Source organism: Bos mutus, chromosome 17 (genome assembly GCF_027580195.1).
Source record: "Bos mutus isolate GX-2022 chromosome 17, NWIPB_WYAK_1.1, whole genome shotgun sequence".
NCBI lineage: Eukaryota > Metazoa > Chordata > Mammalia > Artiodactyla > Bovidae > Bos > Bos mutus.
In genome coordinates, this window is record NC_091633.1 from 28,938,627 (window position 1) to 28,964,162 (window position 25,536).

The 25,536-nt window shown below is 40.8% G+C and overlaps 1 protein-coding gene across 9 annotated transcripts in view; it reads left to right on the top strand.

The window, feature by feature from the left end:
* GUCY1A1 (guanylate cyclase 1 soluble subunit alpha 1) overlaps positions 1-25,536 on the top strand; it is a 72,601-nt gene that overhangs the window by 12,421 nt on the left and 34,644 nt on the right. For 4 of the 9 annotated variants that reach the window (XM_070386409.1, XM_070386410.1, XM_070386408.1 and 1 more), the window contains exons 2-3: positions 15,014-15,157; positions 18,827-19,218. In XM_070386409.1, coding sequence (XP_070242510.1) covers positions 18,961-19,218 — 258 coding nt within the window. In that variant the 5' untranslated portion in view covers positions 15,014-15,157; positions 18,827-18,960. Of the gene's footprint in view, positions 1-605; positions 657-15,013; positions 15,158-18,826; positions 19,219-25,536 lie in introns of all 9 variants that reach the window. The other 5 variants (XM_070386413.1, XM_070386416.1, XM_070386412.1 and 2 more) reach the window with 3 other exon arrangements.

Consider the following 25,536-nt stretch of genomic DNA (forward strand, 5'->3'; position numbering starts at 1 on the left):
CCTCGAACAAAGAAACATCAAGGGGCTAGAAAGATATAAACCTAATTTCAGGCAATAATAGTCAACGTTCATTAAGTACATACTATATTCCAAGCACTGGGAAAACCAAATTACCCTTCTTGAACCCCCTGGGAATTGTTCTACCCTCATCATTTAATTTAAGATGCGGAAGCAAAGTCAAGAGCAGAAAAGTAATTTGCCTAAATATCATACATCAAATTAGTGGTGGAACCAGTCTTTTTAGCCAAGCATCTTCTAAAAACTATGTTTACCACCTTAACCGCTTACATATAGGTGTTTCTGATGGTTTGCATATAATCAATAGTGTTTTTAAAATAGTCAGATTAGACTCTGTAGCATAATGAGCTTTAGAGTTAGGTTTTGATGGTCTACGAACTTCCAAATAAAACACATAAGACAAGAAAAATTAATACATTTAGTACAAATGATAGAAATATAGTTTAACTAAAATAAAAGTATCATTAAATTTTCACCAGTCTAAAGTTATGACTGTGATATTTAGGAAATTGTTTTCATATTAATTCTTAAAGAATATTTTGTTGGATTTACAACTTAAGGTAAAGAGAGTTTTTTTCTTCTTTCAGCCCATACATCTTTGTTGCACTATCTGCTAGTCTTTATTGCTTTGGTGAAAAGTAAGTACAGATCATATCATTTCCTCTCTGTTTCTTTTTCTTTAACCTCTGGATATTTTTTTAAAAGTTTTCTTTTTATCTTTGAATTTCAGAAGTCTGATAACATTATGCCTAGCTGTAGTTTTCTTTGTGTTTATCATGTATGAGTTTTAATGAACTTCTTGGATCTGTGTTTGATACTATCATCAAATAGAGAATGTTTCCAGCCATTATTTGTTCAAATATTTTTCTACTTCCATTTCCTCTATTTTATTTTCTGGACTCTAAATGCATATATGTTAGGCCTTTAGGTGTTGTCCTACAGATTTCAGATCTATTTGATCACTCTTTGTTCTCTTTGTGGCTTTGTTGGAGTTATTTCTATTAATTTGACTTCATGTTCACTGATCCTTTCCTCTGATGTTAAATGGAATTCTTTATTTCTGTTGCTGTGATTTTTAGCATTTCCAATTGTTTCTTTTTCTTTGCATTCTGTTTCTTAATGGAAACCCCCTCTTATGGCTGCTATTCAACTATACCACTGGATTCTAATGTATATTTCTCATGGTTGTTTTATTTATTTATTTAAAAATTTTATTTTATTTTTTAACTTTACAATATTGTATTGGTTTTGCCATATATCAAAATGAATCCACCACAGGTATACATGTGTTCCCCATCCTGAACCCTCCTCCCTCCTCCCTCCCCATACCATCCCTCTGGGTTGTTTTAAAGTTCTGTTTGATGACAGCATCTGGGCCAATTCTTGGTCTCTTTCTGTTGACTGTTTTCTCTTGATTGTGGGTCACTTTTTTCTTCCTCTCCTGATGTCATGTATCGGTTGTGTGTGTCATATACCACATATGCATCTTAGCTGAGGGGTTCTTGGTGTTCTGGTCTCTCCTGCAGCTGCTAAAAGTCTGATAAAAAGACTCTGACGTGTGGGAGATTTTGCATCTTCCACCACTTCTTCTGGGATGAAAATAGCACAGGTCTCACGTCTCCTGGGGCTTCTTGTCTATTTACTTTGGAATTTAGCTCATTTAGATTTCTTGTAGTCCTCCACTGAGTTTTTTTCCCTTAAACTTGGCTAAGGTACAACGTATATTAATACAAACAACCTCAAATACAAAAAACAGACAATAATTAGATAAGATTTGATAGCTGTACACACGCATGAAACCACCACCACAATCCAGATAAAAATCACTTCTGTCATTTCTCCTGTGTCCTTTTCCAATCAGCACCCTGTCCTCTATTTGCAGAAAATAGTTGTCTGTAGGTATAGGTTTGCTTGCAGTACTTAGATTTTATACAAAGTAATATTTCAATGTGGACTCATGTGTGCAGTCCCATTCACTCACATAATGGTTTTGAGATTTATCTTTGTTACATGTGTCTGCTGGATAGTAGTCATTTTCACTATATGGCTGTTCAGCATCTTTTTCATTCATTCCCGTGATTCAAGACATCTCAATTGTTTCCAGTTTTTGACTATTATGAGTAAAGCTGCTTCATGAATATCTGTGTTCAAGCCTGTGTTTGTATATATATTTACCTTCCTCATGAGTAATTACCTAGAAATGGAATAGCTGGGTGGTATGACAGGTTGTGTCAGCATTTCCAGAAACAACCAAACTGCTTTCCAAAGTGATTGTTCATTTTTTCATTCCCACCAGCAGTTTATGAAAAATTCCAGTTATTTCTTATCATCATAAAGTCTTGACATTGTTGCTTTTAAATTTTAGACATTCTAATGGGTTTTTGTCTCATGACTAATATTATTGACATAAAGAGATGTTAATTGGTTAGTATTAGGTTTAGGTGAGATCATAGGGTGGGAGTGTTACCAAGTACAAGCTCATACAGCTTGCCGCATGACAGGTCAATAAATCCAGCGATGAGTTGTTGGGACAAGGAATATTGGCTTTATTCAGAAAGCAACCAGATCAAGAAGATGGTGGATTCGTGTTCCAAAGAACCATCTTCCCTGGGTTTGGATTCTAGTTTCTTTTGTAAAGCAAAGAAGGGGAGGTGAGGCAGTAAAGTATAAAAGGTGATTTTTTGTTGTTGTTGTTCAGTTGCTCAATCATGTCCTACTCTTTGTGACCTCATGGATTGCAGCATGCCAGGTTTCCCTATCCTTCACCATCTCCTGGAGTTTGCTCCAACGTGTCCATTGAGTCCGTGATGCCATCCAACCATCTCATCCTCTGTCGTCCCCTTCTTTTCCTGCCTTCAATCTTTCCAAGCATCCAAGGTCTATTCTAATAGAACAGAATAGAATAGAATAAGTCTGTGGCCAAAGTATTGGAGCTTCAGCTTCAGCATCAGTGCTTCCAATGAATATTCAGGGTTGGTTTCCTTTAGGAGTGTTTGGTTTGATCTCCTTGCTATCCAAAGGACTCTCAAGAGTCTTCTCCAACACCACAGTTTGAAAGCATCAATTCTTTGGTGCTCAGCCTTCTTTGTGGTCTAACTCTCACATCCATACATGATTACTAGAAAAACCATAGATCTGACTATATGGACCTTTGTTGGCAAAGTAATGTCTCTGCTTTTTAATACACTGTCTGAATTTGTCATAGCTTTTCTTCCAAGAAACAAGTGTCTTTTAATTTCATGGCTGCAGTCACCATCCACAGTGATTTTGGAGCCCAAGAAAATAAAGTCTGTCACTGTTTCCATTGTTTCTCCATCTATTTGCCATGAAGTGATGCGACCAGATGCCATGATCTTAGTTTTTTGAATGTTGAGTTTTAAGCTAGCTTTTTTACTCTCCTCTTTCACCTTCATCAAGAGGCTCTTAATAAATTATTGCAAATATTTTGTGGTTCAAGCCAGACCCTGGAGAAGATGGGTTAACTTTTCTTTCTTGCAGCCATTCACAGGTGGGCCTCCTCAGAATGTTTCTTGTGAGCTGAACAAAGGTATTCAGGCATGGGAAGCATTGTTCCCAGAGACAGTCCATTTTGTACACTTCCAGCTATTGGAATAGATATTCCAGCTATTGTACACTTCCATCCCTTTAGTAATTCATTTGTAGCAAAAGCAATAGAACACAAAGGGTAGAGAAAAAGAAACAGTTCCAATATGGAGTCAGATGTGTTCTTCCCTGTTACAGTAACTTGTGATGGGGTTGGTGCCCTTTTAACAAGAGACACCCGAGAATTATCATTCTCTCTGTCTCTCTTTCTCTCCCCTTCTTGTGAAGGCACTGTGAGAAGGTAGGCATCTGCAAACCAAAAAGACAGCTTTCACCAAAACTCATCCATGCTCACGCCATGACATTGGTCTCCCACCTGTAGAACCTAAGAAAATGCATTAATATTGCTCAGGCCACCCGGTTACCCAATATGGTGCTGTGTTATGGCAGCCTGTCTGAACACAATACCGTGACTGTCTTCAGACTCCCAACAAACACCTCCTTTTGAATAGTGCCCTCTTCTTTTTCCTTCTCAGCACACTTTTCTTTTTTCTGCTTCTCCATCTGAACCATAACATCCTTAAGTATGAATATTCCCCAGAATCTTCCATTTGGCTCTTTTCTATTTCTTTTGTTGCCCTTTAACTTTGAACAGTTTGAGTAAAAGTCCCGATTTGAATGACTTCCTGTATGTGGAGAACCACAGATTCATATCTCTAATCTGTTTTATGCTATTTAATTAAAGACTTGAATTTTTAGATGTATCTCTATCCATATGTCCCTCTTAACAGTTCACGATCCATGTGTACAAAACACAGTGGACCATCCTTCTCTCAACCTGGCTTCTGCTGCCAGTTTCTATTCATGGCACATCATCCTCCCAGGCAGAACTTGAGTCATCCTGCTCCTCGGACCTAGTCAGTTGCCACTGATGCCAACTTTAATTTTGGACTATCTCTGGCACCATCCTTTCCTGCACTCCCCACAACTTCCTGTATCCCCTCCGTTCACCCACACTGTCCTTCTTTCACGGCATGCCCTTCTGCTCATGACTTCACGTCCAATCTCTCGTCATTTTCAAATGACCTTAGTGAACTTCATGCATTTCTATGTGCAATGAGATTTTTTTCTCTTTCCCAAAAGGTAAACATTAAATAATAAAATGGAAAAGGAAGATAATTGATAAATATAATAAAAATGAATAGGACAGCTCATACAAAACAATAAAATAGAACAGGAAAATATATAGAAAAATACTTTCAAAATAATTTCTTCTCTAGTTGTTACATATTTGTGTTTGTGTTGCATGTACAGAAGGACCTAGGGAAAATAAAGGGAAAAGATGGAGTGACCCATATAATAAGGACTTAATACCTCTATATCCTTTCCATGTTTATACCAGATGACTCCAAGCTGATAGTCTTGTCTTTTAATTTCAGCATAAAATAACTTACTAGAAGCCTACAGCTGGATAAATTGTGACCTGCACTGGCTTGTTAGATTAAGGCTGGAAACATACTTAATTTTCAATTAAGTGGCAGAGACAGGGTAATGAATAAGTCAGGCTATTTAGAAAATATGTTTGGAGAATTAAAGAAAGACTAAAGATAGCTTCTTGAGAAAGTGCAAAAGGTGATGAGAAAATCATGAAAAAGAGCCTGGGGAAATGTTTTAGAAGCTGTAGATGCCAAAACAGTTTTATAGTGTGCGTTCATATTGGTGTGGTATGAAGATGAAGTGTAGCATGTACAGTAACTTTCAGGTGTGAAACTTGAGCTCAGAGTACCAAGTGTGAAGTTCTTGAAGCCATTGCAGCTTTGGTGGGGGGCCGACAGAAAGCGGGGGCTTCCCAGCCTTTCAGTTGAGGAGGCGATCAGAGTGCATGGGAGTGAACTCTGGACTCCAGGTCAAATGGCCTCCCTTTCAGAGTAACCTCTGACCCTCAGCAGCTTTGGATTTGGGCCAAGTCACAAGAATCTGGATTTCTGTTCTGCCATCTGTGAGTGGGAAGGATTGCAGTAAATAATCTCTAATGTCTCTTCAGGCTCTGAGCTCGTGTTATGTAAATGCTGTGTCTTTGTGTAAACGATACTGAAATGAAGGAGAAGCATTGTTTGGGTTCACTGTGAACAGGAAGATTTCTTGGAACTTTCCCTGTTTCCAGGCAGTTAGAGATGTGAAGGCCTTAAAACAATGTTGTTGTGGTTTTAGATTTAATGGGAAAGGACTCACTCTTTCAACATGTCCTTTGCGGTATCCAGATATATACCTGCAAACCCATGCTCAGAAGCCAAGTGTCATTTCTGGTAATGATTTCTTTTGAACCAATGTGGCTCAGACGGTTAAGAATCTGCCTGCAATGCAGGAGACCCAGGTTCGATCCCTGGGTCAGGAAGATCTCCTGGAGGAGGGCATGGCAAGCCACTCCAGTATTCTTGCCTGGAGAATCCCATGGACGGATGAGCCTGGTGGACTATAGTCCATGGGGTCTCAAAGAGTCAGACACAGCTGAGCTGTCTAACATCTTCAATCATAATGTAAAAATTCAGAAAGAATTGAATTTCAGTTGGAATTTGCTGCATTTCTTTGGCTGACCTGGTTCCAGCATAAGCTTCAAGCATTGTGTGTCAGTGTCAATGACAAAAGACTATTTTCTGTCTCAAGAATAAGAAAGAGCTGAACAGAACACTTGAGAAGGCCCCTTCCTGCCCAGTGGCCTCTAAACGGTTGGTGGCCTGTGCCCCGTGGACCTACCAGAGAGACTCTCCTCCGGTGTTGCCAGGACGGAGCCCTGGTTGAATGGTAGGGGAGGGGAGGGAGTCTTACTCAAAATCTCTCTTCTGTGTCAGCGTTACTCCAATGCACCTCTATTTTTTCACCTTTGTTAGTCTTTTCCTTGGGATTTTAAAGGAAAATTTCTCAGAAAAATATACTTTCCCATAATTTATTCCTCTGCTTTACTATAAAGACCCCTTGAGTGTGTTAGAGACACTCACAGACTTTCTAGTTGTCTTCTGACAATACTTGCTTCCCCAAACCATAGAGATAAAAGTAAAATTTTGCACAGGGGGGTCTCATGAGAGTTCACGGGGTCCTGAGAGGGCATCTCACACCTGCATTTCTGGGATGTCCCGGCTTCATTCCTTCAGTCCACAGGCCCAATGGCAGGTATGTACTGGTGGAGACTGTATGTACTGGTGGAGGAATTTGAGGAATAATCCCTGTGATATAGAAAAGGTCCCCCATTTATCAAAGGCACCCTAGCACGTTGGGTTTATAATCAGATGGGCCTGGGTTCACTTCCTGTTTCTGCCACTCACTAGCAATGATCAAGGACAAATAATCTATGTTTTAGATTCTTTTTATGTAAAAGATATAAATACACACCCCTCATAGGCTGGTAGTGATGATTCAAGGACATAATGTATATGATGTTTTATAAGATCAGCAAACTGATTCTATAAAGGATCAGACAGTAAATAGTATAGGCTTTGGTGGCCTTGGGGGTCTCTCGCAATTACTTGGTTCTGCCACTGTTCCAAAGCTGCAGCTTTAGGCCACGTATAAATGAATGAACTTGTAAACATGAAAACCCCTGTTTTCCCTATATTATCGGTACTTCACTTCCAACACCAAATGTGTGTGTTTCCTCTCTCCAGAAATTGCGACACCAGCTGGGTGTCCTACAGTTTAATTCAGTTCTGAGACCATATCCCTAGAGTTAGTGTCGGGATCCCTTAGGTTGAGGGCACAGTCCCACAAGACTGCCCCGGCTTCAGATCCTAATCTCACATTCATGCCTCTGGTGCTTCTGACCAACTAACCGTGAATGAAAGGTCCGCACATCTCCCTTCTCTGTGTTCCATAATAGCCACATGAGCTTACAGAATTCAGGAAAATAGCTTGCTTACTGTATACGCATTTATTATAAAAGAATACAATTTAAGAATAGTCAGATGGAATAGACACACAGGGAAGGTGTGGGGAAGGACCTGAACTTCATGGGCTCTGGACGCCCCACCTTCCTAGCACCTCCACATGTTCCCCAGCCCAGGAGCTTGCCACCACAGTTGGGTTTTTCTATGGAGGCTTCATTATGTAGGCATGATGGTTAAATCATTGGTCATCATTTGCAGAGATGTGGATGGACTTAGAGACTCACACAGAGTGAAATAAGTCAGAGTAAAACAAATATGATGTAATATCACTTACACATGGGATCTAGAACAATGGTGCAAATGAACCTTTTTGCAAAGCAGAAAGAGAGACACGTGTGGATACCAAGGGGGTAGGGGTGGGTGGGATGAATTGGGAGATTGAGATTGACATATACACACTACTATGTATAGAATAGATAACAAATGGGAACCTACTGTATAGCGGGGGAACTCTACTCAGTGCTCTGTGGTGACCTAAATGGGAAGCAAATCCAAAAAGGGGGGATGTATGTACACATATGGCTGATTCACTTTGCTGTACAGCAGAAACTAACACAACATTGTAAAGCAACTACACCCCAATAAAAATTAATCAAAAAAATAAAGGCGCAAAAAAAGAAAAATCATTGGCTATTAGTGATTAACTCAAACTTCAGCCTCTCCTTCCCCTACCCACCAGAGATCTGGGTGGGATGCAAAGTTATAACCCTCTAACCCCAGGTTGCATGCTGTGTCCTAGGCGACCCAGAGGCCCTGGCCACCAGCTACCTCATTAGCATTAAAAAAGGACCATCACTCTGGAGATTCCAAGGGTTTCGGGAGCTGTGTGCCAGGAAACTGAAAAGAGCAAGAGTGGGCAGAGACCAGATATGTATTTCTTATTATGGCACAACATGGCCGTGTTCCAGTGAGACTGTATTTATGGACATGGAAATTTGAATTTCATGTTGTGCTCATTTATCATGAAATTTTCTTTTGGTTTTCCTTCACTTTATCATATGAAGACCATTCTCAGGACAAGGGCTGGGCAAAAACAGGCAGCAGGCTGGATTTGACCCACAGGTCATGGTCTGCCAGCCCCCTGAGTTTCCGGGTCTTCCTCGGGGCTGATTTACCTTCCTCTGACCCTCCCACTATTCCAGGACCAGCATCTCTTCCACCACCCACGCCTCCGTCGTGATGCATTTCTTCCTGGTCTCCTTGTTTTGCTCTTTGCTGGTTTCCATGTGGCCAGGCCTATATGTCTTGATTAATTTGCTCTTGGTTAGGCTGAAGAAGGTTCCGTCTCCAGCAGAGCTTACAAGTCTTAGGTTTTTATAACTCTATTAGTTTGTGGTCCTTTTTTCTCAAGGATCTTGGTAAAAGTTCCAAGGGCTGGACTAGAAGAATCAAGACTCACTATTGTATCTTCTTCCAGAATCTTCCTTCCAAATCTGATAGGTTAGACCTCAGATAATTTGACTTTCTTCCACTGTAGAGTGAGTCCATGCTCATGAGGTCACCCTTCTTTCCCATCAAGGAGAAGTCACTTGGATGCCTCCTCATTCAAAATATTAAATCAGATGCTCCACAGATGTGACAGTCAATACCAGAATTGACTTTACTCTTCTCACAAACCTATTTTAGTCGGATGTTGGGTGACTTATCTTGATTTCACAAGTATCTTAAACATTTGCCTAAGTGTCTCACCTCTCCCTCCTCATCACCTAAACCTTTCTACAAAATAAACCAACTTTGAGAGGTAAATAGAAAAAAGGGTTACCACTGAATCAATTTTGAGAAGAACAGGTAACTTATAAAAGCAAAAGCTGGAGATAAGATTCTTTGTATAATAAACACGAACCATTTGTCAATCTAGCATTCTAGGAAAAGAAAATCAGATACCATGGGATTCCTGTTTTAGCTTGGTTTTAATTTTAAAATGTTCCACATTGGAAATAATTTGGATTTATTGAAAGCAGTATGCACTGCAATGACATAAGATTTGCTTGACTGATATAACGTTTGGTTTAATGAGTGGAAAAAGAGATTTAAAATCTAGCATAGTTCTTCAATGTTTATTCTAATATTTTATTAAAGAAATTTGGCATGCAACTTATTAGTTAATAGAATTACATAAGATGAAACCAAAATAGAATCTTAATGTTCTGGGTTATGCTGTATACTCCATTATTTTGTAATTCAATAAACAGAACCCTAACTATTGACATAGATACGACTTTCTTGGTATGCTGTAATGTTCTTCAAGTGGAGAATGTTTTCTGTATTTGTGGTACACTAAGCACCTGCTATGGAGAAGGCAATGGCACCCCACTCCACTACTCTTGCCTGGAAAATCCCATGGTTGGAGGAGCCTGGTAGGCTGCGGTCCATGGGGTCGCTAAGAGTCGGACACAACTGAGCGACTTCACTTTCACTTTTCACTTTCATGCATTGGAGGAGGAAATGGCAACCCACTCCAGTGTTCTTGCTTGGAGAATCCCAGGGACGGGGGAGCCTGGTGGGTTGCCGTCTATGGGGTCACACAGAGTCGGACACGACTGAAGCGACTTAGCAGCAGCAGCAGCAGCAGCAGCAGCAAGCATCTGTTATAAATGAGGTTACTTGGCTTTGAAAAGTGATGATTAAAAGTGGCATAGGTTTAACATATTACCTGTCTTTTTGAGAAGATAGAATACATTTGTCAATCATTTATTTAGTTACTTCTGTGAGCCTGACTATCCTGTGGAATGCTTTTGCATAACTTTTCCCTAATCATTCATACACCCCTGTTTCCTCATCATTTTTTGGGCAAGGTAATAGAAGCTCGGTGAAGTTAAGAAAATGATTCAGTATCACCCTATTGCTGAGAAGTAATTGGGATGCTTGACTGTACAGCACATGTAGGAAATAGTTATTAGTCTACCTATTTCCATATGGAGAGAGTTGGGGTGGATTAGCCTAGGAATTTCGGAGAAGGTAATGGCACCCCACTCCAGTAGTCTTGCCTGGAAAATCCCATGGATGGAGGAGCCTGGAAGGCTGCGGTCCACGGGGTCACTGAGGGTCAGACATGACTGAGCAACTTCACTTTCACTTTCATGCATTGGAGAAGGAAATGGCAACCCACTCCAGTGTTCTTGCCTGGAGAATCCCAGAGACGGAGCATCCTGGTGGGCTGTCGTCTATGGGGCCTCACAGAGTCAGACACGACTGAAGTGATTCAGCAGCAGCAGGAGCAGCTTAGGAATTTGACTAAAATCAGAGTTGATAAAGGGTAGAGTCAAGAAGTAAACACACAGCCTTTGGTGTCAGAACCTAACTCAGCCTTTGGTCCTGGAATCTGACTTGGGTCCACGCACCTGGTCCGTTTTGAAAGTTTCATCAGTGTTTACTACCTGAATAGTAATGAAATCTATAGTCTTAGTGAATGTGACTTTATTGTTTTTTTCCCTAAGTAATTAAGTAGGATTTCACCTTACTTGTAAATTTCAATCAAACACTGTTGAAATACAGGCATTTCTCATACAACATGATACAAGTGTTCCTAAAAATCTCTGTATGCTGCAAAATTATGCACTAAAAATAAATGGACTTATGGGAAGAAAATGTGTTGAAGTGAAACCAATCAACACTTACGGCACTAGCTAAAGCTATAACAGTCCTAACAAACATACAAGCTTAGTTAAAAAGACAAGCTGAATTCTGATGAATACCGCACTACAGTAATTATAGGACTGGTTTAAGGGGAAGAGGTAGCTTGATGGGAAGGAATTATAGGAAAGTGAAGAGCCTGATGAGTTATTGAGAAAGGGAACTAAACAAGGAAACTGTATCAAGACACGGTGTATATTCAAGCTGAGCTGCGGGGATTTGCAGGTGTGAATGGGGGTCTAGTTGACCCCTATTTTACACTGACATTATCCCCCATTAGTGAATATGAGCCAAACCACATCACAGAAATACACAGTATTTATCTGCAAGTAGATGAAAACAAAATGGCTTTATATAGGGTATAAAGGAATCACTTATCTCTTGTAACTCTGCAGAAGAATCACCATATTTTCCATAAATATATTCATAAAAAGATGAAGTCATCGTAAGGAACTATTTGAGCAGTATAAGTATGATGTGGATTCTAGGAAGAGCTGGAAAATATTCCACATATTTCTGGAACAAAATATTGAAACATTTATCTGATTTCCTTGTGATCTGCCATTAAGAGGGTATGATATTTAATTTGAAGAGATACTAACTGTATGCACTCAGATTTCAGTGATAATCCTGGTAGAGAGGTTTAAAAGCGGATATTTAGAATTTATAGTCCCCAAAGTTTTGCTCTTTAATTAGCCATAAAACATCCTGTAACAGTTTGCTATAAAAATTGAGAATCAAAAAGTGATAATTCTTAAAGTTAAAATCTCCCAGCTCTAGAGTATCAACATTGCTCTTATTTCAAAGTTGTCACTGAATTGCCTGCTGAATCTAAGAAAGGTATGGATCACGCCCACCTTATTTTTAAGAAAGAATTAATGTAGTGTGCTAAGCATTTGTGTCCCGTGCTATAGCTTTGGCAAAGCAGTTATTTTCAGGAAAAGGAGAGTTCTTGTGTTTTGGGTCCCCAGGACTGACGTTGCCATGACCTTTAGAGGTAACTTCCTTGTTCTGCGGGGGGTGACAAGCATGGGCTCTTAGTAACAAAAATTTAAACTAAGCATCTTCCGCTTGTGCAGAGAGCTGGAACTGCCTTGCACTGTGGAGGTCAGTAGCCGGCCTGGAATCTGAACTGCTGTTGGCTTGCCCATGTCTGGGCTTTGGAATAAGGAGGAGCTGCTTCCCTAAAGAAGGCTTCAGAGGAGAATTGGAGCAGCCCAGTCCCCATGAATGGTCATGTAATATTGCAAACCCCACATCTGGGCTTGGTTATGACTGAATAACCTGGTCTTGGGAAGTGAGCTGTGGACAACTTTAAAGGGAGCTTTTCTGGATCCTGGTCTCCCCTGGGCTATGGCTTATTGATAAGGTGAGTTGGGAGCCTATGGGCTCCCTTGCCTTCAGCCCCATGTCCCACCAGGAGATGAAGCCTGTGGGTTCTCTCTCGGAGATGCTTCAGGATTGATCTGCTTTTTATCCGCGGGGCCACTCTGATCCAACCTAGATCAGCCGCCTGTCCAACTCTGACCTGTCCCTCATCCTGCATTTCAGATAATCTCTTGAAAATACAATGATATTTTCACTTCTTAGTCACCTAGCTTTTAGAACAGACTGGTGGCTTAGGTAGCATGGTTTACACGCCCCCTCCATCTGTATGTCCTGACCGCCACTGGCTCATCTGCATCACCTTCCCCAGGTTCTCCCTGGCCGCACGCTTCGGCTGGGCTGGGCCCGTTCATTTCCTGGGATGTGCCCTGGTCTGTCCTCGCCTCCAAGCATGCTCGCTGTTTTCTCTGGGGCTCGCTTCTCTCGGCTCACAGTCACCATTCAGCTTGGTTGTCTCTTCCTCCTGGGACTGGATTGGGATCCCTGGTGTCACTCCCGGAGTGCGGTGTGCACCCCCTTTGATAGCACACGTCACACTTGGAGCTGAGTGTCAGAATTAGTTTTCCTAAAGGGATCCTCTTACACTGTTGCTAGGAATTTCAACTGGGACACCACCATGGACAGCCACTATGAACAGTGTAGAGATGCTTCCTTTAAAAACTAAAAATAGAAGTACCATATGATCTAGCAACCCCACTTCTGGGCATATATCTGGGGAAAACCATAATTCAAAAAGATCATGCATCCCAGTGTTCACAGCAGCACTATTTACAATAGCCAGGACATGGAAACAACCTAAATGTCCATCAACCAAAGAATGGATAAAGGAAACATGGTGCTTTTATACAATGGCATATTACTTGGCCATAAAAAGAAATGAGATAATTTCATTTGCAGCAACGTGGATGGACCTAGATATGATGATACTAAGTGAAGTAAGTCAGAGAAAGACAACTACCATATGATATCACTTATATGTGGAACCTACAATATGATACAAATGAACTTATTTGCAAAGCAGAAACAGACTCACAGACATAGAGAACAGACTTATCGCTGCCACAGGAGAAAAAGGATGGGAGGGGGGATAAATTAGGAGTAAAAAATTAAAAATAGTCTAGTCTTCCTGCTAGATTGTAAGCTCCCCCTGACTATGATGCCTTTTGCCCATGGCTCTGCCCTTGCACCTGGAAGAATGTCCCACATATAGTAGGCCACTCATAAATGCTTGTTGAGTAGACTGGAACGTGAACAAATGAAGGGATGAAGCAGGAAGCAAGACGCAAGCCAGTGCATCAGACAATCTGTGGGAATGGAGCTTACGAAAAGCAAAATGCCAGGGGAAGGTCAGGTGTGTTTGGAGGTTTAACTTTCAGGAGCTCATGGCTGAATTTAGCAAGGAGGTTTGGGTGACACGGTGAAAGCAAAGCCAGAGCCTGGTCGGTGGAAGAATAAATCTTGTGTAAACGGGCTGAGTGCTGCACGGGGCTGTGACTGGAAAAAGCAGCAGAGCTGGCATTGGAGCTGGGAGCAGGGGCGGCATGAAGGAAGCCGGCTCTCCCCTGCCCTTTCCCTCCAGTCAGGGAGGCACAGTTTTTCTACTACTTTGTCCAGCTTCCCTGGTCTGTCACAGGGGACTGTTCTGTAAATATTGCTTCCTGCCAAGTGAAAAGAAACACATTTTGAAGGCCTGATTTTTGAAATATTATTGAACAATTTTTCAGCTTTGGAGGAATGAAAACGTTCGATGTTCTGAATGTTAAGCTGCCTTCTTGACATTTGTTTATGAAGATGGTTGTTACAATTTGGGTGGGGCATGCACACTTTATCCTTACCGAGGGGGTTTGTTTTGAAGGTCTCTCTTTCAGCTACTGTTCTATATCTGGACTTTGGAATTTAATCTTAAAACACATATTTCTTGAATCACAGATTTCGGTATGGCTGGGTGCTAAGCCTGGCATGTGACCTGCTATTGTAAAACAAGCTTTCTGTGTGAGAGAGTACGTGTGAGGTGCTTCCCCCCCCGCACTCCCCACCCCCCAGGTTTTTCACATGTGGAAAACAAGGGTTTGTGCTTAATTCTTTCCTTAGAGGTTAATGATGGAGTATCTCATTACCTACACAGCAATGCATCCTGGTTATTTAAAAAAAATTATATTGGAGTATAGTTGATTTATAATGCTGTGTTAGTTTCAGGTGTACAGCCAGTGAACAGTTATACATATACATATATATACTGTTTTTGCATCCTGGTTATTGATATGAGGTCAATAGGTCTTTATTGTCACTCTAGAGGAATTAATAACTTACCAGTAAAGGGAGAAAGCATTCAGTCAATTTGGAGGCTGTTTAATCATCAGCCTGGGGAATGGCAAATACCTCTTTGAATTTCTGAGAATATCTCTCCCACTGCCTGCCAAGGCCTTGTCACCAAATTTATCACTTCAATTCACTTGTTTTTTTCCCTCCCATGTCACTACCACATCTACACCCAGCTCTGTACTGCATTCAGGAACTGACCCAACCATTTCTGAAGTTGCTGCTGGTGTTTTACAAAAGAATCATCACTGGTTCCCTTGAAGAGCATAGTCTGTCTTCCTGGCAACCTGGCAAATGACTGACAAACACGAGTCTCCAAGGTATTGGCATTGGCTGCATCTGTTCGTAGTGTAATTTCATCAGCTGCACAGACGAGGGACGCTAATTAGTTTGTTGATACATATGTGATTTAATGAGACTAAACACTTAACTGATCTTGAAGTAAGCACAATTTGTTTCCTGTTGCTGTTTTTACTTTAATTAAAAAAAAAATGTTAGGCACATTGGCTGGAAATTAGAGCACTGTGTCATATTGGAGAAAAAAGAATTTCCAGGAAGTCTGACTGGTCAGTTGTGTCCTGCTCTAATGAGATTGAAGAGAAGAGGATAAAATATTGGGTTTGAGAACAAGGGTTGAAATCCAATTTAAATAGAAGATTAAGCATAAAGGAAGAATTTTCATAAACTACATTATGTCGGAATCCTCTGTCCAATACTAAAATTATAATATGTACCAAAATAACTGATTTTAGGAAGAAATTCCAGACCCGCATCAGCTCCAACATATAATCTATTTTTATGGCCTTTTTTTAAGTGCCCTCTTTTCTAGTTATTGTATTATATTTTTATGTAACTGAAACTATGACATTCAATTAATAAAATTTTTCTTCCTAAAAATTCACATAAAATAATGGTATTTTGATTTTTATTAATAAATATTTATTTAGAATTATCTACTAGACTCTTCTTAATTACTTTCAAGTTGTGCAAAACTGAATCCAGAGAGGTTCTCTATTTTGGGACTGGGAAGAGGTGATGAGGAAGTAACTCTAACCCCATGGTTAAAATTATATTTGTATTAAAACGCTTCATCTAAGTTGCTTAGCTTTTTGCAAACACGAGTCAGTACTATGGTCTGTGCAGCCTGTTTTCATGGGACCATGTCCATGCTCTCTCCTCTGTGTATCTGCTGCAGTGGCAGAGTTGAGGCATTGACCACAAGCTGAAGTGACCCACTCTGCCTTTATGGGGAGGTTGGACCCCTGATCTACACCATGCCGGAGGACAGGAGTTGATAAGTAGTAATATGAGACGTGGGTTTGATCCCTGGACCGGAAGATCCCCTCAAGTAGGAAATGGCAATCGACTCCAGTATTCTTGGCTGGAGAATCCCAAAGACAAAGAAGCCTGGCGGGCTACAGTCCATAGGGTCACAAAGACTCGGACAGGACTGAAGTGACTTAGCATGACTACTCAATAGTGTTGTTGAGAAACATTAAAGACTAAGAAACAGCTACTTGTAGAACTGAATCTTAAACAGATCTTGGTGGAGAGCTGTAGATCTGCAGGTCTTTCTGAATCCAGTAACCGGTCCTCCATCACCAGATCACCTCTAGGCACCCAGCAGCCTCTGAGATAGACCATGCCCTCTTCTCTGCTGGCAGAATATGGTTTCTGCTCCTTAATGCTGAAAGGATCTCCCTTTGTACCTTCCTGAAGATTCATAAATTATGTGTGAACACAGATTTGGGGTTTGACTTTAAGAAACAGAGTCACGTAGGTGAAATCTTTGAAAATGATACAAATGAACTTATTTACAAAACAGAAACAGACTCACAGACATAGAAAGCAAACTTATGGTTACCAAATGGTAAAGGGGGAGGGATAAACTAGGAGTTTGGATTAAATGTATACCTATGGCTGATAATCATGTTGAGATTTGACAAAAAACAACAAAATTCTGTAAAGCATCTATGATTCAATTAAAAAAATAAAAAAAAAAGATACACACTAAGGGAAAAGAATCTGAAAAAGATACATGTATATGTAAAACTGAACTATTTTGCTGTACACCTGAAACTAACACAACATTGTAAATCAATTATACTCCAATATAAAATAAAAATTAAAAAATAAAAAGAAGCAGAGAGTTCCAGCAGTTTCTTCTGGCCTGTCAGCATCCATCATCTTCCCCAAACCTGATAACCCAGCAACACCCCAGGGGCTGTCAGATGTGAATTCAGCTTCCTTGTTTGTCCCAGTTTGGGAAATGAATTGTACATTGTTCTAAGCCTATCAGTAATTTATCTGTGAAAAATTATAAGCTGATGTTATATACATTAGGAACATACTAAGAGCACTGAGGTGCATAGAAAAGACACAAAATAATTGAACTCCAATTCCGAAGACTGAAGTATAATCCTTTTCATGATTCAAGTACCACCAGCCAGCAAGCAGGATAATTACGTTCTTATTTGCTTTCTAATGTAAACTTATAAACCATATCTTCAAGATAAATTAATTCCAGTGTATAAACTAAGCCTGATTGTTTAGAAACAAGTGTAACTTGTTAATATATGAGTTTGAGTTAATGGAAACCCATTGGCTGTGGAATCAGATGGACCTATGTTTGAATCATAGCTCTTGCACTTTCTAGCATTTCAAATCAAAGATGACACAAACGTTGAGCCTCTGACCCACTGGTGATAAGAATACCTATTTCAAGTGGTTGCTGTGAAGCTTAAATGTAAATACAGGGTTCTTAGCACTGTACCAGACCATGTATTCTTTTTCCCTCTTTTTTGAATTTTTTGATTTTCCAAGTATCGAAATAGCTGGTGGACTCAGTTAATCAACATCACTGTATTGTTGACAAGCTGAATTTACAACCAGATGGTTCCACTGAAAAGTTAATGAGACATGGGTTGTGAATTGTGTGGAGACTCCATTACAACATCAACAAAAACAAAAGTACAGGGGAAAATTGGCCAGAAGGGTCATGCTCCTGACTTTGGGGACTCCTAGAAAGAGAGGCCTTCTTGGATTACTCCAGTGTCATCTGGATTTGGATTCAAAGTCTCCTGTAAATCCAATGGCCTATTCTTAGGAATCAGGAGTCTTTTGAAAAAATATTATTTGTTTTTCATTTTGGTGATATTTTAAAAATATTTTACTATTTATAGAGATAAGTCTCTTTGTCAGTAATCATTTCAATTAATTTTTTTCATGTAAAAGACAATATTTCAGATCTAACAACATATACTTGGGCATCATTATATACATTTTTTTCTTTGGGTATGTTTAGGAGACATTATGCATGCTATTCTGATTTTTTAGAAAATACAGACTAATGAGAATTTAGTAGTATGAGCAGTGATATGACATAGTTTGAGACCCAGCTTCTGTCATGCTGCCAAGTCGCTTCAGTCGTGTCCGACTCTGTGCAACCCCATGGACTGCAGCCTAGCAGGCTTCTTTGTCCATGGGATTCTCCAGGCAAGAACACTGGAGTGGGTTGCCATTTCCTTCTCCAATGCATGAAAGTGGAAAGTGAAAGTGAAGTCACTCAGTCGTGTCTGACTCTTAGCGACCCCATGGACTGCAGCCTACCAGGCCTCTCTGTCCATGGGATTTTCCGGGCAACAGCACTGGAGTGGGGTGCCATTGCCTTCTCCCGCTTCTGTCATAAAACCACAATATTTCACCCTTGTGGAATCAAATGAGACCAAATGGGCTACAAAAATGGGAATCAGTAGTTTGTGCTAAAGACATTTTGGAGAAAATTATATTCTATTTGAAAAATATTAAAATACTAAAAGCAAGTATTTTTCTAGTATACTGGAATGCACACATAGGAAATAAGATCTTTACCAAATGTTCCATCCATTTTATAATGGACATTTGCACCAGATTTTTTTTTTTTAACTTGCAAATGACATAGGACTGTTTGGTCTTCACTTTTTCATACCTGTATTTTTCTCTTTCCATAGGAATACAGAGTCACTCCTCTTTCTCCTCTGACCTTCTGCAGCCCCTGGACTCCCTGGTCATCAGCATCTCTGGTCCGCTAGTGGCTTCTGTGTGTCCATCCTGGTAAGAAGAACCAGGCCCAGGAGCAATCACCATGTTCTGCGCAAAGCTGAAGGACCTGCAGATCACGGGGGACTGCCCTTTCTCCCTGCTGGCCCCGGGGCAGGTCCCCAGAGAGCCCTTGGGGGAAGCCACAGGGAGTGGGCCAGCATCGACCCCAGGGCAGCCAGGCGTCTGTCCAGGTGTCCCCGACAAGAACCCTCCCGGAAGGCTTCCCCGGAGGAAGACCAGCCGCAGCCGGGTCTATCTTCACACTTTGGCAGAGAGTATTTGCAAACTGATTTTCCCAGAGGTGAGTGCCTGCCCTTTCAAGATCTTACTGACATTTTGAAAATGGTAATAGGGTGTTTTCCTAAGGAAAATGTGAACACTCGCTTTCTCACTTTCAAGGCTATAGTAGATGTAGACAATTTGACAATTTTCTGAAAACATTTAAAAACATTTTTAAAAAGCAATCATTTTCTTAAATTGTGTTTAATCTTAAAATGTTTACAGTCTTGCATTCTTTTCCAAAGCATCCTGCACTCTGACAAGCTTTATGACTTTGAGCAGCTGTTTCATCCTCTTGGCCTCAGCATCCTTATCTGAAAATAGACATGCTCACAATCCCGGGTCCCTAGAGTTTGCACAAGCATTAGGTGAAATAATCCACAGCTTTCACCACCCACCAGGACCCATTAGTTACTTATGGATGGCAAGCTTTTTTTTTTTATGGATTCATTAGCTATTTTTTAAGAGCTAAATTCCTTGGAGAATAACTTATTCTCTGCTGGGTTTCCCTCATCTAATTCCTAAGAGCATCATCTGTTCCCGCCAACTTGCTGAGGTGGGAAGACCCACCCTTGTCCTGCTGTGTTGGACAGGGTCACAGGCCTGTTCATGACACCTCTGTCACCACTTTGGACATGTCTTGGTGTAGGTCTGTGGGCGGCACAGCCTAATGCTGTTTTGAGATCTGGAGCACCACCCTTAAAGGGATTCAGGAAAGACACTGTATGGTCTCATACGTGGAATATTGAAAAACAACAATAACTCATAGAAAAAGAGATGATGCATGTGGTCCCCAGAGGCAGGGGAAGGGGAAGGGGATTAGAGGAAGGTGGTCCAGAGATGCTGGAAGATAAGATAAATGAGTACCATGGGTGTAACTCATGGTGACCCTGCCATCCTGTGTGGTGTGTAGGAAGGTTATCTGGGTTCTCATCACAGAGAGAAAGTTTTTTGTTTTCCTTTCTTTTCTTTGTTCTGCATCTGTATGAGACGATGCATGTTAGCTGAGCCTATTGGGGCCATCATTTCACACTATAGGTAAATCAAGGTGTCATGCTGTATGCGTAAACTTAAACAGTGATGTATGTCAATTATTTCTCAATAAAACTGGGGGAAAAAGAGAAAACAGGGAATGCTGGGGACAGGCCATAGACCTAATTAGGTAAAATATGTTTGGAATAGACAGGGCATGTGGAGAGCTCCTCACTCCATGGGCCTAAAGAGAAGAGCCACTGAAAGTCTTCATGGTGTGTCTTCCTCCTTCTATCAGTGTTCACAGTTTTATGCACATTCACTTAGCCTAGGAGATTGGGCATTGAAAAAATCAGATTCTGGCTCTCATAATTTATTGATGATTTTTAATTGACTCCACACCAACCCTTTGCCTTGTGAGAAACACTGAAGGACCACAGGCTGCTGACTTTTAGGACTGGAAGGAACTTCAGAGGTAACCTTGTTTAATTCCCAAGAAGGACCTGAGAGGCTAAGTGACTTGACTAAAGTCACACAGCTTTTGAAAGATATAGCAATTACTGCTGTCAGCAATATGGGCTCAACGGGCAAAGAAGAGACTTGAAGTTTGAAGAATGGATAAATTAGAATTGGCAGGAAGTTGAGGGAACTTATTTCAAATATAAGATAAGCACAGTAGTAGACTGGCTAGTGGCCTTTGAGATGGAAATATTTAATTACAGTCTCCCGCTCCAGTCACCAGCAGCCAGCATTGACTAGGATGAGGGATGCAGCTCTTCCCAGGCAGTTGGTTGGTGTCAGTCTGGGAAGCGGTTGGCACCCTCATTTCCAAGGGCAGAGCACAGGGATGAGCAGATGGTGAGGTTGGGAACCTGGAGAGCGGCCATGCTTTCCCCAGGTCCTATCATTACCCTGTTGGCTTTATTATTTTGTTTGATAAATTCTGAATTCCTACAATGGAAGTCATGCACATATTGGAATCTCTTTTAAAAACATTCAGAATATCAAATATATGCGTTCTTATTTTCCTTTATTTAGGATAATGTGTGTCGTTTGTTTGCGGGCTCATAGCTTTGAGTGTGCTGTCATGTAGTAGAGAAAGCCAGGCTGAGGACTTCCAGGAAGCAAGAGGTCTGCCCTTGACCTGAAGAACCAGGACTCTTTCCCACAACTGAGGCCATTTTCATTCACATTTTAGTGAACATCCCAGGGCTGGGTACATTCATGCTGAATAGCAACCAAACTAGATTACTTCATCAGCTATTCAAACATCTAGGTGTCTTTGATTAAATAGGGCTTTTTAAAAAACTGATCTTTTTTAAGTGGACAGATTTAATGCTTAGCTTACTGTTCAGTTTCAGTCCCATCCGTAGCCCCAAAGAAGAGACTCCAGATAGCATTTGATGGCATCCTCATTCTTGTTTTTGATAATAAGATGTAAACTCCAGTTATGTTTTATGGGGGACAAGTATTATAGTTCATTATCCTTAGAAGATTTAGAGTGGGAGATGGCATTCCAGAGTCATGGAATCGTAGGTTACAAAGGTCTTATAGCTCATCTAGTGCAAACTTTTCATTTGTTTGAAGAAATTAAGACACGTAAAAGTTAGATCACTTGCTTTAAGATAACTAGGGGAGATGGAAAGGTCTCTGCACCTCATTCATAATCTGTTGCTCTTCTATTTTATTATTAGCTGATTTTTCATGGAAATTCTCCCCGATAATCCTGTAAGCTCCTCAAGCAGAGTGTTTTTAAAATAACTGCAGCATGATCTTAGCCACAGTTGTAGCAAATCAGAACCCATTCCCTGAACTAAATTGAGTCACATATGCTTATATGAGGGCTTCTCAGGTGGCACTAGTTATACAGAACCCACCTGCCAGTGCAGGAGACATAAGAGATGCGGGTTCGGTCCCTGGGTTGGGAAGATCCCCTGGAGGAGAACATGGCTAACCCACTCCAGTGTTCTTGCCTGGAGAATCCCGTGGACAGAGGAGCCTGATGGGCTACAGTTCCTAGGGTCGCAAAGAGTCAGACACGGGGCTGAAGCGACAGCACAGCACACAGCAGCACACGCTTCTGTGAAGGATATTATCCCAAATCACACACCTTGTGAGATGAAGGGGGCTTGAAGGAACTCCTGAAGTCTCTGAAGGTGTTGTGGAATATTGGGTTGCAAGAAGAAAAAAAGAAGTAGTATTCCATTATGCTTATGAGCTAAAATTTCCTTGGTCTAGAAGAACATGAAGAACTATAGAAAACATTCCATCCCAGGTCCTGCCATACTCAAAACCTTTCAATGACTTTTCTTCGCTCTTACATAAAAATAAGCTTTCTTAATGTAGTCTCTAGGCAAAAAGAAAAAATGCAGAAAAGTTAAAAATCATCTGAAGTAGCCACTAATCCATAAACCAGACCTATGAAATTCCATTCAGAGTGTTCCCAGCAATACTGGATGAAATGGCAGTTGTACCTGAAGTGTTAATATACTGGTATCCTCCAGGGCCATCCTGCAGTCGTTGATTCTGTATCCTAAGGCGTGAGATCTCAGGGAAGTTGAGTCCTGCTCCTGACATTCTTGTGATCTACATCATCTCAGGGTGTAGGCTCAGGATGTGTTCGAGAAGCCTTAGCACCAAGGTAGGAAGCTCTAGGCACCAGCAGCCTTTACCAATAAATGTTTTGTCTGAAAAACTTGTGGGTTTTGTTTTGTCTTATCTTGAATTTATAACAGTTTCCAGAGGAGCAATGGTGTATGATGAAAGCAGACACCAAAGCCTGTTAAGCTGTAATATCACTAACGTATGCGGCTACAGCTTGGCTAGGACTTCAGAACTTTTTACTTAAAAAAAGCAAATTCTTTTTTAAAAAAAGTTTTATTGGAGTAGAGTTGACTTACAATGTTGTGCTAGTTTCAGGTGTACAGAAAAGTGAGTCAATTATACATATACTTATATTCATTCTTTTTTCAGGTTCTTTCCTCTTATAGGCTATTACAGAATATTGAGTAGAGGGCCCTAAGCTATACAGTGGGTCCTAAGTTCTGATTCAGCATAGAAAGTCAGGAAGACACCTGTTCTAGGAAGTCCAGCAATGAGAGAGGGACCATTTGTCCTTTCTTACAATGACAGCATATATGTTAGGAGGAAAGGACAAGAAAAAGAAGTTTCTGGTGGCAGTGGGAAGGAAATGAAAGACCAGGAAGAATACAGACTGAGAATGGTAAAAACGTGTCCTAGTGTTTAACCAAAAGGTCAAGAGGAGAGAGGATGGTGATATTTCCACTAGTACTTGAGGTGAGGAAGGAGAAAGTCTTCAGGGGCAGAAATGGATGGATTTTCTTTCCTTGTTGCCCATCCCAAGTTCCTGGTCAGAGCCATAAATCATGTATAAGCAAATGTAATTAAAATTATTTTAACTTGAAATAATATAAATTGTGTTTTTGAGCAAGCTGCAATGGTAACATCTCTGTACTGAGTTATATTGCTTCACTGATACACATGTTACAGACTAAGCCTTCAGGACTTGGAATGGCTGACAGGGGAGATGATGTGCATTCATTCCTTTCTTCCTTCATTCCATCAGTATGTAGGTAGCATCTCCTGTGACCAGGTACTTTCTAGGTGCCCAACATGCGGTGGTGAGCTAAACAGATCTTCCCTGTCCTTTTGGAGTCTCTATTCTAGTGGAGAAGACAGAAAATAAGAAAAAAAAAATGTCAGGTTGCAAATGCTTGAAGGACAACCAAGATCTTCTGTGCAGGCAGTGACCATCATGTCACTGATGACCCCTCTTCCAGATGGCTCAGTTGTAAAAAATCTGCCTGCCAACATGAGAGTTGTGGGAGACGCAGCTTCTGTCCCTGGGTGGGGAAGATCCCCTGGAGGAGGAAATGGCAACCCACTCCAGTATTCTTTCTTGGGAAATCTCATGGATAGAGGAATCTGCCAGGCTACAGTCTGTCGGGTCACAAAGAGTCAGATGTGACTGAGCATGCACGCATGCACACACTTTCTGTCTGATTAGGTTTTAGAGAAGGGCAAAACTCCCAGCAACCCAGAGTTTCATGGGCTTTCATCCACAAAGACTTGCTGGTGTTCGTGATTCCAGAGTCACTCTCTATGAAGTCAAAGACCCTTGATGGGGTGAAGCTGACACTGGCAGTCTTATATATAACTGATGGAGTGACAATGGCTACAAACTCTTATGAAATTGATCTGGAAAGAGCTACTGGAAATCCATAGATTTTAAGGATTCCACTTAAAAGAATATAACCTACAGAAATAAAAAGCAATACATAAGAATAAGAAAAAAACAGCAAAAAAATGCCCTTGAAATATTGAAGCCTTCTTAAGCAGCCTAGGCTGTCTGCTTCTGCTTCCTTTAGGGTCTCAAGTCTAATGTTTCCTTCTTCCTTCCTTTCCCAGACCTGCTCTCTGCCTGCCAGGCAATCACCCTTTGCCACAGGGTGCTGGGCCCTTGCTCAGAATCTGCCTGCTGGCCCAGCACCCTCCAGCCCTTCTGTCTCTCGCTCCTTATCTAAACCATCAGAAAAATTGTTATATGGGTAAATTTAAGTTCTATTTTATTTCTTTTCAGCACTTATATTGTCTTTCAAGAAATTTCACATTTAAATTCTACTAATATATGCTCTTTAGAAACCAAAAGTTCTTTTCATAATTTCATTAAAACAGAATCTTGGTCGATTTTGCTTGACTTTACTGTCTTACAAGAGGGATATAAATAGTTCTTAAGGAAAAAGGAATTTCACAACTTGGCACAGAGCCAGAGAATTCTCCACTGTCCTCTGGATAAACTACAGAAGGTGGCTGTATACACATGCAGATACATAGAACTTTTTTTTTTTTATGGAATGTAAAGAAGTTACCAATGATTTACTTTCCACTTATTAACTGGTTAGGGAGAGCAAGCTGCTAAGAGATATTAATTATCAACCAGTATTTAAAACTATGCAGGCTTACATACAAGTATTTTGCAATCTAGGAAGATTCATGAGATACTCAGAAATCAGTAAAAGAGAAGAACACTGTTAAGTATTTTGTGAAGATTGTTTGTTCAAGGAAAAGAAATGAGTACAAGTTTGGGGAAATCCAAGATTTGTTTCAGTCAGTAATCAACTGAACTCGGTGACAGATTGGATTTAAGGGATAAAAGAAAGGGAAGAGACAGATGCTTGGAGTTTCTAGAGAAGGAAGAGACAGGAATGATACATGAGCAGAATGTGAGATTGTGGGAGGGTGGAGGATCTCAGCATAGGGTAGGGGGCTGCTATGGGTCTGTGGAAGGAAAGAGGGTCTCCTGGCTTGAGCCCCGTTGAGACTGAAGTCCTGGCTGCACGTCCAAGGG